This window comes from Microcebus murinus, chromosome 19 (genome assembly GCF_040939455.1).
Source record: "Microcebus murinus isolate Inina chromosome 19, M.murinus_Inina_mat1.0, whole genome shotgun sequence".
Classification (NCBI taxonomy): Eukaryota; Metazoa; Chordata; class Mammalia; order Primates; family Cheirogaleidae; genus Microcebus; species Microcebus murinus.
Genome location: NC_134122.1, coordinates 31,398,509 through 31,412,753, shown reverse-complemented (window position 1 = coordinate 31,412,753; position 14,245 = coordinate 31,398,509). Strand labels below are relative to the sequence as shown.

At 58.8% G+C, this 14,245-nt stretch overlaps 1 protein-coding gene across 3 annotated transcripts in view; it reads right to left on the bottom strand.

The window, feature by feature from the left end:
* ELN (elastin) overlaps window positions 1-11,604 on the bottom strand; it is a 32,077-nt gene extending 20,473 nt beyond the window's left edge. For all 3 annotated transcript variants that reach the window (XM_012742255.3, XM_012742257.3, XM_012742256.3), the window contains exons 1-5: window positions 11,457-11,604; window positions 5,367-5,417; window positions 4,405-4,434; window positions 3,884-3,916; window positions 360-395 (exon numbers count right to left, since the gene is read on the bottom strand). In XM_012742255.3, the coding sequence (XP_012597709.2) occupies window positions 360-395; window positions 3,884-3,916; window positions 4,405-4,434; window positions 5,367-5,417; window positions 11,457-11,538 (232 nt within the window). In that variant the 5' untranslated portion in view covers window positions 11,539-11,604. The remainder of the gene's footprint in view (window positions 1-359; window positions 396-3,883; window positions 3,917-4,404; window positions 4,435-5,366; window positions 5,418-11,456) is intronic.
* Between the last annotated feature and the right edge of the window lie 2,641 nt (window positions 11,605-14,245).

The following is a 14,245-nucleotide window of genomic DNA, read 5'->3' as shown; positions in this document are numbered from 1 at the left end:
GCAGCGACCACTGCTCACGGGACCGGATTCTGTGCTGGGGGTTAACAGCTCCCACAGTCTGACAAAACCGTGTGGATCTTTCGTGATCAAACTTCCACACCCACCTCCTCCAAAACCCCTTCCTGCACCCACTTGGTCCCGGGGGCTTCCTCTACCTGGAAGGTATTGTAACTTGTCGCTATTGTAACTGTACCCAGGTACCCAGCTGTGACTCCCTTGTGCTCCAGGAGGCTGCTTGGGATGGGCAGGTGGTGTCAGCATTAGGCCCCATCGGTGCCCAGGACTGTACCCCCATACGCTGACTGCCCTCAAACCGGGCAGATACCCAAAGGGCACCTTGCCTTGGTGTCAGTACTAACCTGCCCCGAGGCCAGCGCCTGCGAGCCCTCCAACACCTGCAGAAGAGGGAGGAGACAGAAATAGGTGAGGAGAGGCCGGGGTGTGGGCTGCATCCCTGGGCCCAGGGTGAGAAGAGTCTCGTGGAATCAGGGCAGGAACCTGGCAGTGCTGTGATCAGCACGCGGCCACTCAGGTCCCTAAGGTGGTCCCTAAGACTTTGGTACTCGGGGCTGATCCTGATGGAATAGCCGCCACCGTTTAGTGACCCACTCCTACATGCTGTGCGGATGGGACTGTGCCGCGGCTCCCTGACAAGCTGAGGGCCAGGCCTGGGCCTGTCCTGGGAGCCCTGCCAGCTAGCGGGGCCCGGCAGGCTCCCTGTGGGGCTGGAGCTGAGCAGCCTGTGAGCAGACCTCACCCAGCCGGGCCCTTCCCTGCTCACAGCGTCAGCCCCAGCCCGGGCCTCTCTTCTCTTCCCCGCAGGTGTCCCCGGACCCAGCCCCTCTCTGCCTCTGTGTCTGGGGGTCCCTTCTGTCCCCACCATCTGTCTGTCCTTCTGTCCTGGAGCCTCCATGCTAAGATGTTTCTGCGAAGCCAAATGGGTCCCTCTGGCTCTCTCCTTCCCACATCTGGGCCTAATTGCTCCTTCTCCCCCTCGGGGAGACATTCCACGGCCTTGGCCCAGACCCACGGGCAATCAGGTTGGAGTTTACAACCATGCCGCGTTTGGTTCCAATTATGTGAGGATCTCTCCTGCAAGTGCCAGCCCTGGCTGCCAGGGTCCAAGCCCCAGGGGTGAGACCTCCCCAGGGACGATCCAAACCCAGGGCCTGCTGAGTCCTGGAGGGGTCCTGTGGCTTCCACTGGGTGTGGCCTCCTTTCCCAAGGGCCCCTCTCCACTCATCTCCTACTGGGGTGACCTGGGCCCTTGAACCCCAGCCAGGCCTCTATAACACTGGTCTCCACCCTGGGCGGCAGTGGTGTGGCGGTCAGATGAGACCCGATTCCCAGCACCCAGGCCCTGTGTCCACTCTGGCAGTGGCAGTGGCTTCTGTCAAGCCAGGCCTGTTTCCCGAGCTCTGAGAGGGCAGGGGACACACTCAGACCTTTCCTGTTTGCAGAGTGGCGGGGGACTGGACAGGAAGCGAGGCAGGCTGGGCAGGTGGGGGCAGGCAGCCCCTGTGCCGTTGTCTGCCACTTCCCACGGCCCCCGCCCTGGCGGTGCTGGTCCCAGGGCTGCCCTCCTGCCTGGCCAGCTTTGCCCTGCTTGTCCTCCTCCTGTGGCACTCACTGCCCCAAATACCACAGAGGAGGAGGGAGGGAGAGCTGCCCACAGCAGGGAGCCCTGGGGACCTGGCCAGCCCAGCCCCCTCTGTTCCTGGAGTCAGAGAGTTCTGTATTCAGATCCCACTGCCTCGACCCACTGTCTGCATGGAGGAGCAGGTTGGTCACTTCACCTCTCTAAGGGTCAGTTCCCCCATCTATGAAGTGGCCATCATACACCCTACCTTCCTGGGACCAGTGAGCTGGTGAGCAAATAGCACCTAGTGTGTGCAACCTGCCGGAGCACCCAGTGGGTGCTCTCCGCCCCTTCCTGTCCTTGCCCGCACCCCTCCCAGGGTGTGGCTGGCTTCCAGCCGGTGCTCAGGGTACAGGGAGTGCAGGCTCCCAGCTGCCTGGCTCCCCGCTGAGAGCCCAGGCAGGGTGGGGCCAGCCCCGGGGCCAGCTCAGCCGCCCCACCGCCTGCGGCGCCCACGTGGAGAAGCAGCTGCCAGGCCACCCACCCTCTATTGCCAAGGGATTAATTGTTCCCAAGCACAACACACGCTGCTTGTGCCCCATTCCATCCTGCCTGGGCAGGCCCGGACGTCCCCGCAGCCCGGACGAGGGGAGCTTCCCTGGGGGCGCCACGGTGGCTCTGCCAAGGCCTTTGTAGCCCTGAGTCCTGAGGCTGAAAGATGACCTCAGGGTGGTCATGACTCCAGCGCCCTGCCTGGAGACAGTGCACTTTCCATTAGAAGGAGATGCCCTGACTTTCCTTTTGGTCTACTCCTTCACCTGGAGCTGGAAGTTCTTTCAGAAGTCTAACCTAGATCTTTCATTAATTCACTTTAGCAGCCATCCACCCTGGGTCTCTGTATGCGGTTGTCTCAGTCTTTCCTCCAGTGTTTAATTACAACCTGCCCTGTATCCCCTGGTGCCAGTGGGATCAATCAATGTACCCTCTGGCTTTGCAGGCATGACCTTGACCATTTGGGTCTTCTAGGCCAAGCACGGTCCCAGCTCCACACCTTGCTCATCCAGCCCTTCCCTGCACTCTCTCCACCATCAGAGACCCTGCTAACACCCCTCGCCGCTGCAGGAAGACAGGATGCAGGGGCTGGCAGGGAGAAGCAGTAAGCCCCGAGTTCTCCTGGCCTTGCAGCTCCCTGCAGACCCCAGGAAACCCCTTGCTCAGGCGCCCTGCCCTCCTCCTGCCTTGCCTGGCCCCAGCCCTAGAGTTTCACAACCCAGATGGGCTTTCAGCGAAGGGGAATCTGGGTCTCGAAGATTCATTTGCACTTGGATCATCAGCCATCAGGATTTCATAAGAGCTCTTGGACATCCAAACTGTGTCCTAGAGCCTCGGGCTTCAGAGCCAGGGCAACACGGCGCAGGGTGGGGGGCCAAGGCCACATGTGGAGCGTCTCACGCCGAGGGGCCATAAATCTGGACAGAGACGCGGTTTCCTCCACCTGCTTCTTATCCGCCAGCCTTTCCCAGAGGGACTAGCCCCCTCTGCTTCCTGGGGGTGCGTTCCCTGGAGCCTAGAGTGGGCCTTGGTGGCAGATCTCAGACCCATGGGTGAGGCCAGGATAGAGTCAGCCACACCTTCTTACTGGAAAACTCCACGGTCTGGACACAGCTGGCAGGGGCCTGAGATCAGGAAGGGAGCTAGCTCGGTTGCGGCCAGGGTCAGTGCCTTGGGGTCAGGGCTTGGCCTGAGGCCAGGATTGGGACTCATTTGGGGCCAGGGTCAGGGGTCAGCCTGGGGTTAAGCTCAGGGGTTGGTCTGGGGCCAGGACTCAGCCTGGGACCAGTGCTAAGTCTGGAGTAGGGCTCGGACTGGCTACAAGGTCAGGGCTTTCTGGGGTCTCGGCACAGGATAGACAGGGATTGGTCTTGGGTCAATGATCAGTGGACCAGGTGGAGTGTGAGGCTGACCACCTGAGTCTGAGCCCGAGTGCCATTTTACAGGTCTGGGGGCCACTGGACCCAAGGCAGTCTTTCCCTTTGCGTCCAACACCAGGGCTGTTTCTGAGACTCTGCAGAAAGTAGTCTCTGGCCAGCAGGGCACAGACGCACTTGCAGGGTAGAAGCTAGACCCTCCTCACAAAAGGAGGACATGGAGCTGCCTCCAGCCTCCTGTCCCTGGAAGCCCTGGGGCCTGGCCCTGGCCTGCTCATTCCTGGGGGGGGCTATCGCTGCCCACACCTCCCTCCCTCCTCCTGTGCATTGGCCACTTGCCCAGTTCATGACGGTGCTCAGAGGCTGTGGGTCTTACCTGGCTTGGGTGGTTTGGCTCCAGCACCCAGACCTGCAGAAGGAAGAGACAGTAGTGAATGAGGGGCCCAGCCCCCCTGCTTTGCTATTTGTCACCCTGGGCAGAGTGAGGGCGCGTGGGATCCCACGCCCAGGTCCTAGCAGGGCTGTCAGGGAGGGTCCTTCCCTGGAATACGGAGCTGCCAGGAGCCCAGCTCTGCCCGGGATCTGTGGTTTCCCCTTTCTGAGCCCCAGTTTCTCAGCCTCAAAAGAGGAAGGTGATGCCTGCTCAGCTGGCTTGGTGGGGATGTTTTTGAGGATGAAAAGAAATATGCAAGGCTGCAGAGGTCACAAGGGAAAGGGCCCAGGGGGAGGGCTGGCAGGCCAGTGGGTTCTGGCTCTCAGACGAGGCTCTTTCCCTGGACGTGACATCTGTGACATGAGGGAACCCTTCATGCTTGGGCCTTCTGGGGTTCTCGGGTCTGAGCACGTGTGACACCCAGACCCCTTCAGGGAGGAACCAAGCTTGGTTTCTGAGCTCACCTCCTATTCCCAGGCCTCCGAGACCAGCCCCTGTGTTGAGAGAGACAGACAGACAGACAGACAGACATAGAGCGAGAACCATCAATATCTCAGATAAGCCCCCCACCCCAGCCATGGCCAAATCCATCACTGCCCAGCTACATGACCTTGGGCAAGTCCTAACTTCTGTGACCCTCAGTTTCTTTGTCTGGCTCATTGAGCCAATAGCCTTTGCCTGTTTGAGTCTGAGAGCATGCTGGTGACCCTCCCACCCCACCTCCACATCAGTTCTGAACATGCAAGCATTTTTTAAGCATTGAAAACATTACTTTTGATTTTTCAGTCTATTTGAAATCATTATGCTCTTTTTCTATATTAAAAGAAAAGACATTTTCCCCTCCCCCAATGTAATTGCCCCTTCATTTTGCCCATTTTCTTTCTTGGGGCGGGGGTGCTCCCAGTCTCCATCTGCACACCATCGTTGCTTTTCCCTTCAAAACTACTTCCCTACATTGCACAACGGACGGCATATTCATACTTTTTATAGCTGCCTAATAGTTCAGAGTTTATTCAATCACGCCTTCCAGTCCGGCGGGTTTCTTGTTTTACATGTTTTGCAAATAACACTCCTATGAACCTTAGCGCAGATTGTTCTTTTTCTCTTCTTTTCAATTATTTCCTTTGAATGGGCTCCCAAGAGTGGGATTAATGGTTTGAAGACTGTGAACCTTCTAATGGCAGGAATGCGTGAAGGCGCCCGCCTCCCGACAGCCTCAGAGCTAATGTTTCATCTTTCAGAAAATGCACGCTCTTAGTGGCTGCAAAACAGTGTCACGTTAACTGTGTTTTTAAGTGGGCGTCATTTCTGGGTCCTCGGGGGGAGGCATGTTGGTGTTCTAGCCTCCTACGGTGTCAACATGTGCATCTCTCCCTCACAGCGTCGTCCGCCTTACCTGGCCGTGTGTGAGTTTCATGTACATTACCTGGGTAAAAGACTCCTCCGGGAACTGCGCCAGGAACAGCCCCTGGGACCCCTGGAAGGAAGCAGGCAGAGTCCTTCATTAGCCAGAACTAATAAAAGCACGGAAACAAGAATGCTGCCGGGGATGATGATGACATTGCTTGTCTCCAAAGCAATTTCTGCTAACCAAGAAATTTCTGTTGAGCAAGTGTTTCTCATTCTTGCTCCTCAAAGTGGCCCTGTGAGGTTGGAAGGGAAGGGCTTACTATTCTTGTTTTAACAGATGTGAAATCAGGCTCAGAGAGGTTAAGGGATGTCCCTGGGGCCACACAGCTGGAGAGAGATGCAACCTAGATTCAAACTCAGGCCGCTCCTCTGAGGGTGATGGTTTGCAAGGTGGTACCTGCTTCTCCTTGGAAGCAGAGGCCTGTGGGCAGGGAGGGAGCCCAGTGTGGGGCTGAACCTGAGCACCTCTCACGGGGCAGCCCACTCTCCCAGGCCCTGAGCAGCTGGGCAGGGACCAGAGCCGGGGAAGGCAGGCCGGGCTGCCACGGCGAGCAGTTAGGAGATGCAGCTGCCGCCAGCAAAAGCGCAGCCATTCCCACACTGATAGGACGGCGTGAGGTCAGCGTCCTCAGCCACTGGGCAGCCGTGCTTGGGTGGGGCTCTGGCTGGCTGACATAGGGCTGTCTTAGGAGGCGCCGGGGCCGCAGGGGGACACTATGAATGAGCAAAGTGAATAGTTTCCTAAGGAAAAGCTAGTTCACTGGCCAGGCAGGATCACGAGTTCAGTCCCCAAGGACCAGTGAAGCTCTCACTGGGGAACACTGTGATGCTGGCCCCAGACCCGGGCCTGAGCCGTCACCATGGCAACAGACAGGGTCCCAAACTGGGCCCTGGCTCCACCCCAGAAGGCCTTCAACCTCGACAAGCCACCTTGCCAAGGCCCCAGCGCAGCCCCTGTGCCGCCCCGCTGAAAGGGGATAGGGGGGTCTCGTGGTGCACGGGAGGGGCTGGGGGCCAATGTCAGGCAGCTCTGCAGTGTGTCCAGACGTCTGGCCTCCACGGCCTGGCGACACTGCACAGCTGGGCTTGCTGGCCCTGGGGCTCCATTAGTCTCAGCTGCAGCCCAGCAGGGTCGGGGATGCCGAGCTGTCACGGCCACCCTGTGCCAAAGCCCCGGCGCCACCCCCCTCCCCAGTGACTGCAGTCCAGGCCCGGAGTGTGCAAGCAATCTGGTCAGCGCCTTGGGGTCCAGAGCAGTGGCCCCGGGAGGGCCGGGCCTGCTGGGAATGAGCACTTGGCCCTATCATCGGCTGCCAAACCCACACATGGCCTGCCTGGGGCCTTTGATGCCTTCCCTGGCTCCGACCTCCAGCCCTCAGCTCTGTCTCTTACATGTCGTCCTCAGTCTCGGCCTCTCTCCTTCCTCCCCATCTCTGCCTCTCCCTCCTTCCTCACGGCCCTCTCTTCCTTCCTCTCTACTCTCTGGCTGCAGAGCAGACTGCGGGGAACGGTGTGGTGGGAGGGAAGAGTGAGCGGCTCAGGACTGGCCCCTCTGGCTTCTAATCCTGGCTTTGCTGCTTGTTACCACCTGTGCGAACTTGGGCAAGTCACTCGACCTCTATGAGCCTCAGCTTTCCTTTTTGCAATGTGAGGCTGATAGCCACTGCCTTGCAAGGTTGCTGTGAGTTATGGAAGGGTTCGAGTAACTGGCCATGTACTGTCCTGGGCCTGGCACACATCACTGCTCTAAGATGAAAAGGCAGTGACCCCGAGTTTCCGTTTTCTCCCACTCTGCTGCACAGTACATGCCCAAGGCCAGGCATACAGTAGGTGCTCACTAAATGATGGGTGACTTGGATGGAGGGAAGGCAGGGAGGTTGGCTATGGATCTGGCTCTAACCTGCTCCATCCCCAGCTGCCCAAGGGGCCTTCCTGCCTCAAACTTGTCGAGCCCTCTGGCCTGGCTGGACCCTGACATCCTCTGTCCTGAGGGTCTGCTCTCCACCACCCCACCTGCGGCCAGGCCCTTTCAGGAGGATGTCTTAGCTGCCCCCACTCCACTGTCCTCTTCTCTCCAGCCCCACGATCCAGATCCCAACAGCGTTTGCCAAGCTCCATGCGTGAACCACGGCAGCCTGGGAGCTGGAGATTCCCATCCCCATTTCTGCTCCAAGGGAACCGAGACAGCTCAGGGTCTGCAAAGGTTCCTTGCCTGTGTCTCTTCAAGTGTGTGGGAGGAGAGCATAAAACAAGACAGGCGTTGATCAAGGGCCTTTGGAAAGGTAGCAGCCTCCTCCCCACGCCCCTCGGGTCATCCACGTCCCACTTCCGCTCCTTGGCACCAGCAGCGTGACCTGCCAGGAATGCCCTCGCCTCTCTCCATCCAAGTCCTACCCGTGCACCAAGGCTGAGCTCAGATTCTCCCTCCTGCCTCCCCCGAGCCCGAGGCTCAACCGACTCTGCCGCTCAGCTGGCCCAAGGCGCTTGGCCCGGAGAACGCTTGTCTTGTTTTATGTGGGTTTGGCTTGTTCCACCGACAAGCCCAGGGTGGAACTTGTCTCTTGCATCTTAGAATCATGATCCTAGACTCTCAGGGATCATAACAGTCTTCCGGCCTGGGCTGGAACACCTTCTGCAAACATCCCTCGTGCCTCTGCTTGCACACCTCTTGTGACAGGAAAATCACCACCTCCCAGTGCTGTCAGCTCTGCCTGCAGAGAGGTGTTCTGCCTATTGAGATAGAATCTGCTCCTCTGTCCCTCCAATTCTGCCTGCCGGAGCCCTTTAAACCGAGGCTCACTCCTCATCCACTGACAGCCGCTCAAACGTTTACCTTTCTTTTTTTTTTCTTTTTCTTTTCTTTTTTTTTTTTTTTGAGACAGAGTCTCACTTTGTTGCCCAGGCTAGAGTGAGTGCCGTGGCGTCAACCTGGCTCACAGCAACCTCAATCTCCGGGGCTCAGCGATCCTACTGCCTCAGCCTCCCGAGTAGCTGGGACTACAGGCATGCGCCACCATGCCCGGCTAATTTTTTTATATATATATTTTAGTTGGTCAATTAATTTATTTCTATTTTTGGTAGAGACGGGGTCTTGCTCAGGCTGGTTTCGAACTCCTGACCTTGAGCAATCCGCCCGCCTCGGCCTCCCAAAGTGCTAGGATTACAGGCGTGAGCCACCACGCCCGGCCCGTTTACCTTTCTTTTAAGGTTTAACTGAAGTGTCGCTTGCGCTGTGAAGCCTTCCTGGGTTTCCTAGGGCTCCTCCAGGCCATCCCCTCCCCCAGTCCTGCCCACTCCCTGCATCACTGCACATCTATTTACATACTAGCTGCCCCCCCATGAGACCAAACATGGCATGAATAGCAAGAGGGTGAATTAAACCTTAGAAATGTGCACTAATTACAGCCTGAGTTAGTTAGCAAATTCTGAATAAAAGAATATACCATTTCAAAAATTGATATTCCCATGGTCCTCTTATATGATGCATTTTTTTTTTTTTGCAGATATCATGTTGTTGGAACCTCCTACTGGCCCTAGGAGATACTTTGGGCAGGGATGTTCCTCCCCGTTTTGTAGCCAGGGAGACAGACAGCCAGTGAGTTGAAGCGCCTGGCTGAACACCCACAGCTGACCCCAGTCACATGCGGGGCCTTCTGCCCGCGGCCTGGGCTCCAGGTTCAAAGAGCTGGGGGCAGCAGGCCAGCCGGCCTTGGCAGGGGGCTTTGCCAAGCCAAAGTCCAGGGGGCTGGCTTGGAGAGCAGATAAGACTGCATGGGGCTGTTTGTTGTTTGCATGGAGAAGGCTGCCAGGGGTTTTTCAAAAACAATCTGACCTTTGGTAGGTGACTCTGTCCCCTCCCACACGGGGACACATCGGCCCTCCTGCCAAGGCCCGAGCAGACGCACAGAGCAGATCAACCTCTAAATCCCAGCTTCTCAGCCCTGGCGGTTCATCAGTCACCTGGGAGCTTTAAAAGTCCCCGTGTCCTGGCCCCTCCCCAGACCAAGTCAAGCAGGAATTCTTGGGTGGGAACTCTAATACCTAGGCAGGTTGAAAACCTCTTTTCCCAACCATATTTGATTCTGAAATCAGGAAAAAGAAAGCTGATACTATTTCTGGGGGATGCAGAGAGAATTATACCTGGTTTAATGTCTCAGGTTCTCTTTTTAAACAGTGTGGGGGGCTGGGCAGCTTGTTCTTTCCTGGAAGCTCTCCCATTGCCCCTCCTCCCCCCACTGCGACAGGGTTCCTTGGAGCTGGGGGAACACCAGTAAGTAACATTTGTGGGGAAGCTGGGCTCCCCCAGGACAGCCAGAGGGGTGGCAGTGAGTGTGTCCCCAATCTCCGCAAACACCTGGGAGACCTCACCCATTCCTATGATCCTTATTTGGACCCTCCAGTCCAGCCACCCGAGACAGAGCTGAGCTTTGCAAAGACCAAGGCCAGCTGAGTGTCCAGTGGTGTCACTGAGGACGCCAGGAGTGGGTTTGCTCTGCCCCAGGCCTGCCCCTCCCCAAATGCCGTCTGGTTCCTCACTCTCACCTTCCCACCTCTGGCAGAGAGCTGGCTGGTACCAACCCTCAGGGGCTGCCTCGGCCTGCCCCGCCTGCTTCCTCATTTGTAAAGTGATGCTAAGTCCTGACTCCCAAGTTCTTGTGAGGGTCCCCTGCTGTGCTATGGGTGGCAGCGCCGTCTGGAAGGAGGGTGGGCAGGTGTGGGGTCCCCCTGGGGAGGAGCTGCGCACAGGCCAGAACTGCTGCCCTGAAGCACTGGTGCGCCGCCCCTGCAGGGCCTCGCTGCTGGTGCCCGAGTCCCCTGGCCGCGTCCAGGTCTGGGAGCGGACCCTGCATAGGAAGCTCCTGCTCCCAGCAGCAGCCCAGCCGGTCAATCTCGCGGAAGCAGCTGCTGCTCCTGCCCAGCCCCCCGGCTCCCTGCTCCACCCTGCAGCCCCCCCCCCCACTGGAGGTCTGGTTCTCACAGCAAGGAGGACTCCCATGGCAACCAGACCCCGCCCAGGCTCCCCCAACCAAATGGCCCATGAGCTGCTCCTGTCTCTTCCCGTGGCCCGGACGCACCTTCCATGCCCCCGCCCCCCGTTGGCCACTGCATAGGGGGCACGTTTGAGCCCAATCCCCAGCTGTGCCTAGTCGGGGCACATACCAGATGGTCCAGCAATGACCTAAGGTCCACTCCAGCCTCCACTCCCAGCTGCACTCTCTCAACAGGAGACAGATACCTCCCCCAGCTTGCCTTTCTGTGCTCGTGTTCCACATCACACACATACACGCACTCAGTCACACGCGCAGTGACAATCTATACCCAGTGACACACCTGGACACCAGATCTCCCAGGCGTACGTCTGTCGGGTGGGACGTCTGTACACACTAACAGGCACCTTCACGTACCGCTCCCATATGTACACACATGCCTGTCTAGGGAGGGACCTGTGGACCGACATCCATACCCTCCCTGCCACCCCTCCGCCATTCAGTGACATATTTGGGCATATGCACATATGTGCACCTGTGCAAGAACACACAGCACGCTTGTTCATGCACGCACACGCACATGCACACACACTCAGGAATCCCAGCCCTCCTCACAGGGATAGACCACGGCAGCATCTTTTCAACCTGCAATCCCATAATCCGTGTAACCCTGACCTTCCTCAGAGGGGGATCCTCGCGTCCCAGGAGTCGAGGAACCTGCTGAGGTTACACGGCTCCCTGCAGCTGAGCCACTCTCAAACCCAGGGCTGGCACCCCCCTCACCCCGGGTCCACAGGTGTGCAAATCACCAGTGTCCCCAGGCCAACAGGATCTTGGGGGGCCCTTCCCTGGTGTGCTCTGGGCCCCCCATGGGTAGGGCACCCAGGCAGAGCGGGGGTTCCTCAGCCCTTGCAGGGCAGCAAAGCCTGGACACTGGGTCGGGACGCTCCTGAGTCAGGGGTGACCATTTGACAGGTTCCTCCTCGGCACGGGACTGGCTCCTGCGGGGAGGCAGTGGCCAAAGGGGGTCCTGCCTGGGATCCTGGGAGGAGCCGGGCAGGGGATCCCTCTGGTGAGTCCAGCGGCCGCAGCACAGGGACGGAGCGAGGGGCCCTTACCTCCGGACCGAGAGGAGTGGAGGACAGACAGCAGGAGCAGCAGGACTCCGGGCCGCAGGGCTGCCGCCGTCAGACCCGCCATCTCGGGGAGAAATGCCCCAGCCCGCTCTCCGAGCCTCGTTTTATCCCCAAAGCGTAATTGCTGCCTGGTCGGCTGGAGGGAAGGAGGGAGGGAGGGCGGGGAGGGCGGGCTGGGGGGGGTGCGGGAGGGGCAGTTTCGAAAGGCGCAGCTTGCCCGCGGGTCGCACGAGCTGTGGGCTCTTTCCTGCACACACACGCACACACACACGCGCACACACGCACACTCACTCTTCCCGGCTCTTTCCCGCTTTCCCTCTGTGGCTGTTCTCTCGCTGCTGGCCCTGTTCCCGCCAGAAAGTGCGAGGGGGGCCTCTGCCAGGACAGCCCTCGGGAGAGGAAGCGGGAGGGAGGGCCCGGCGGCCCGGCCAAAAATCCCAGCCCCAGCCAAGGCCTGAGCGGCCAGGCCCCCGCCCCTCCGGCTGGGCCCGGGCCCAGTGTGGGGACACAGGCCAGCTGTCCCGCGCCTCGGCCCCCACCCCAGCCCTCCAGACTCTCCAGCACCCCCAGGCCTGGCTAGAGACAGGTTCTGCCCAAAGCTGGGGAGGGGAGGTGTTGGGCGGGGCTGTGGGTTCTGGGGGGCTAATGTCTGCAGGGGTTGAGGGGCTGCAGACAGAATGGCCTGGGAGGTAAGATCGGGTTGGTGTTGCTTTGTGGAGCATCCAGGGCATGGGAGGGGGACACTGACACACTGCAGGGCTCCATTCTGCGGGGACCAAGGGCTCAGCCTCCTGCCTGCAGCTGGGGAGGGGTGTTGGGCAGGTCTGGGCTCCATGTGTGCAGAGGCCAGGGGGCTCTGGCCTGGAAGTTAAGGCCATGCGGGTGTTGTCCCCCGAGGTATCTGGGGCATGTGGAGGACCCTGTCACACAGACTCAATGCTGCATGGGCCAAGCCCCACATCCTAGCCCCACATCCAGCTCTGTCTGGCAAAGGTCGGGCTGGACTCCCAGGTTCCCCGATTGATAAGAGGGAGACGGGAGCCCCATGTAGACAAACAGGCAGCTTGACTCCTCATTATCACCAGGTCGCCACCCACCCCATAACTGAGCACCCCTAGCACCCAGGCGGGACCTGGGAGCCCCCAGACTGCAGGTTCTCCCAGCCCCTCTGGGATGGGCCAGGACTGACATTCCTCTAGTGGCCAGGAGGGGGCGACCTGCTCTGAAGCAGCTGGGACAGCATCGCAGGAGATCGCTGAGCCGGTCCTGCCTGTAACCTGAGCAGGACAGGGATCCTGGGTTTTTTGGGGGGTGGGCTGTGGAGTGGGGCAAGGTTGGTCATGCCCCCTTTGCTGATTTGTCAGAAATGTGGGAGTCAGAGGATAGGAGAAGGAAACTGGTTGCTTGTCCTAGGTCACAGCCAGTTGGGGGACAAATAGAGGCCATGTGTCCTGTGGGCTTTTCCCTGCACCGACAGGGCTCTGAGGGACGACTTGGACACCCGTCATCCAGCCAGGAGCATGGTGGCGGTCTGGAGCTCCCGCAGGGGTGGCCAGCAGTAGACAGGTCAAGGGCAGGCGTTGGACTTAGGTGGACATAGGACTAAATTCTGGCTCTAGCACTTTCTGGCAGGGGCAGGGGGCAACCTCTCCATAGAGCTTCATTTTCCTAGTCTGTCAAAGGGTGAGAAACATCCCTGGCTCGGAGGGTTATTGCAAAGATAAATGCAATTCGGTCATATATTTCTGCACCGTGCCTGCCAGAAGTCTGGAGCTGCCAACACCAGAGACCTAGGGAGAAGGAGGGGTGGTCCAGGGTCCCAGGGCGGCCAGTATAGAGTCACACTTGCAAGCTACCATAAAAACAGGAGTGGTGCTTGCAGAACTAGTGGATGCGATGGTAGTATTAATGCCAGCACTAGTACCAGATGAGCACAGAGGATTTTTGATCTGGCAGGCAGAAATATATGACCGAATTGCATTTATCTTTGCAATAAGCCTCCGAGCTCTTCCTTACAGTGTGGGTTTATTTGGGGGCAGCTGATGGAGATGGAGATTTTGGGGGGCTGAAGCCCTCCAAGCCTCTTGTGGGTGGGGGTAGGGCACTCTGGGGCAGGGTCTGAGGATTGATGCCTAGGACGTGCCTACAGCGGGGCGGGGGGTGGTTGGGGTGCGCCTATGTGCCTGCCCCTCCCGGGAAGGGGAAAGAAGGGGGTTCTGGGGGGAGCTGGGCCCCACTCCTCTCGGGGCAGTGACGTGGGCAGGAACCAGCTTTCAGACTTGCAAACCGCAGTCTGCTTGGAGTCTTTATTAATTCCAGGATGGGGAGAGAGAGTCTGGAGCCAGCAGGAGGGAGCTTGCAGTAGGGGACCCAGGAGAGGTGTGGAGGGGCACTTGTAGGGGTAGGCTTGGGAATGCCGGGCCGACTTCTGTCCCCAGGGCCAGGGCCCTGTGTCCTGTGCCCAGCCTGTGACCCCCTCCGCCTTCGCAGCCTCTGCACATTGCAGGGGCCCCATAACACACATTCCACAGGCTTCTGTACGCCTCTAAAGGGGGCCTCAATTCAGAATCAAATCCACTGCCCTGATCATGCAGTGCAATTTAGCGCAATGCGTTCAACAAATAATGTGAGAACTGGGGATTATAGTCCTCAGCCAACATTCGCTTATTCATTCACTTCCTTGTGCATTCAAGAAGCCCATCGGTCCTCCACTGCTTGGTGCCACCTCCCTGCCTAGCTGTGCAGATTAAATAAGGTCATGCGTGCAGAAC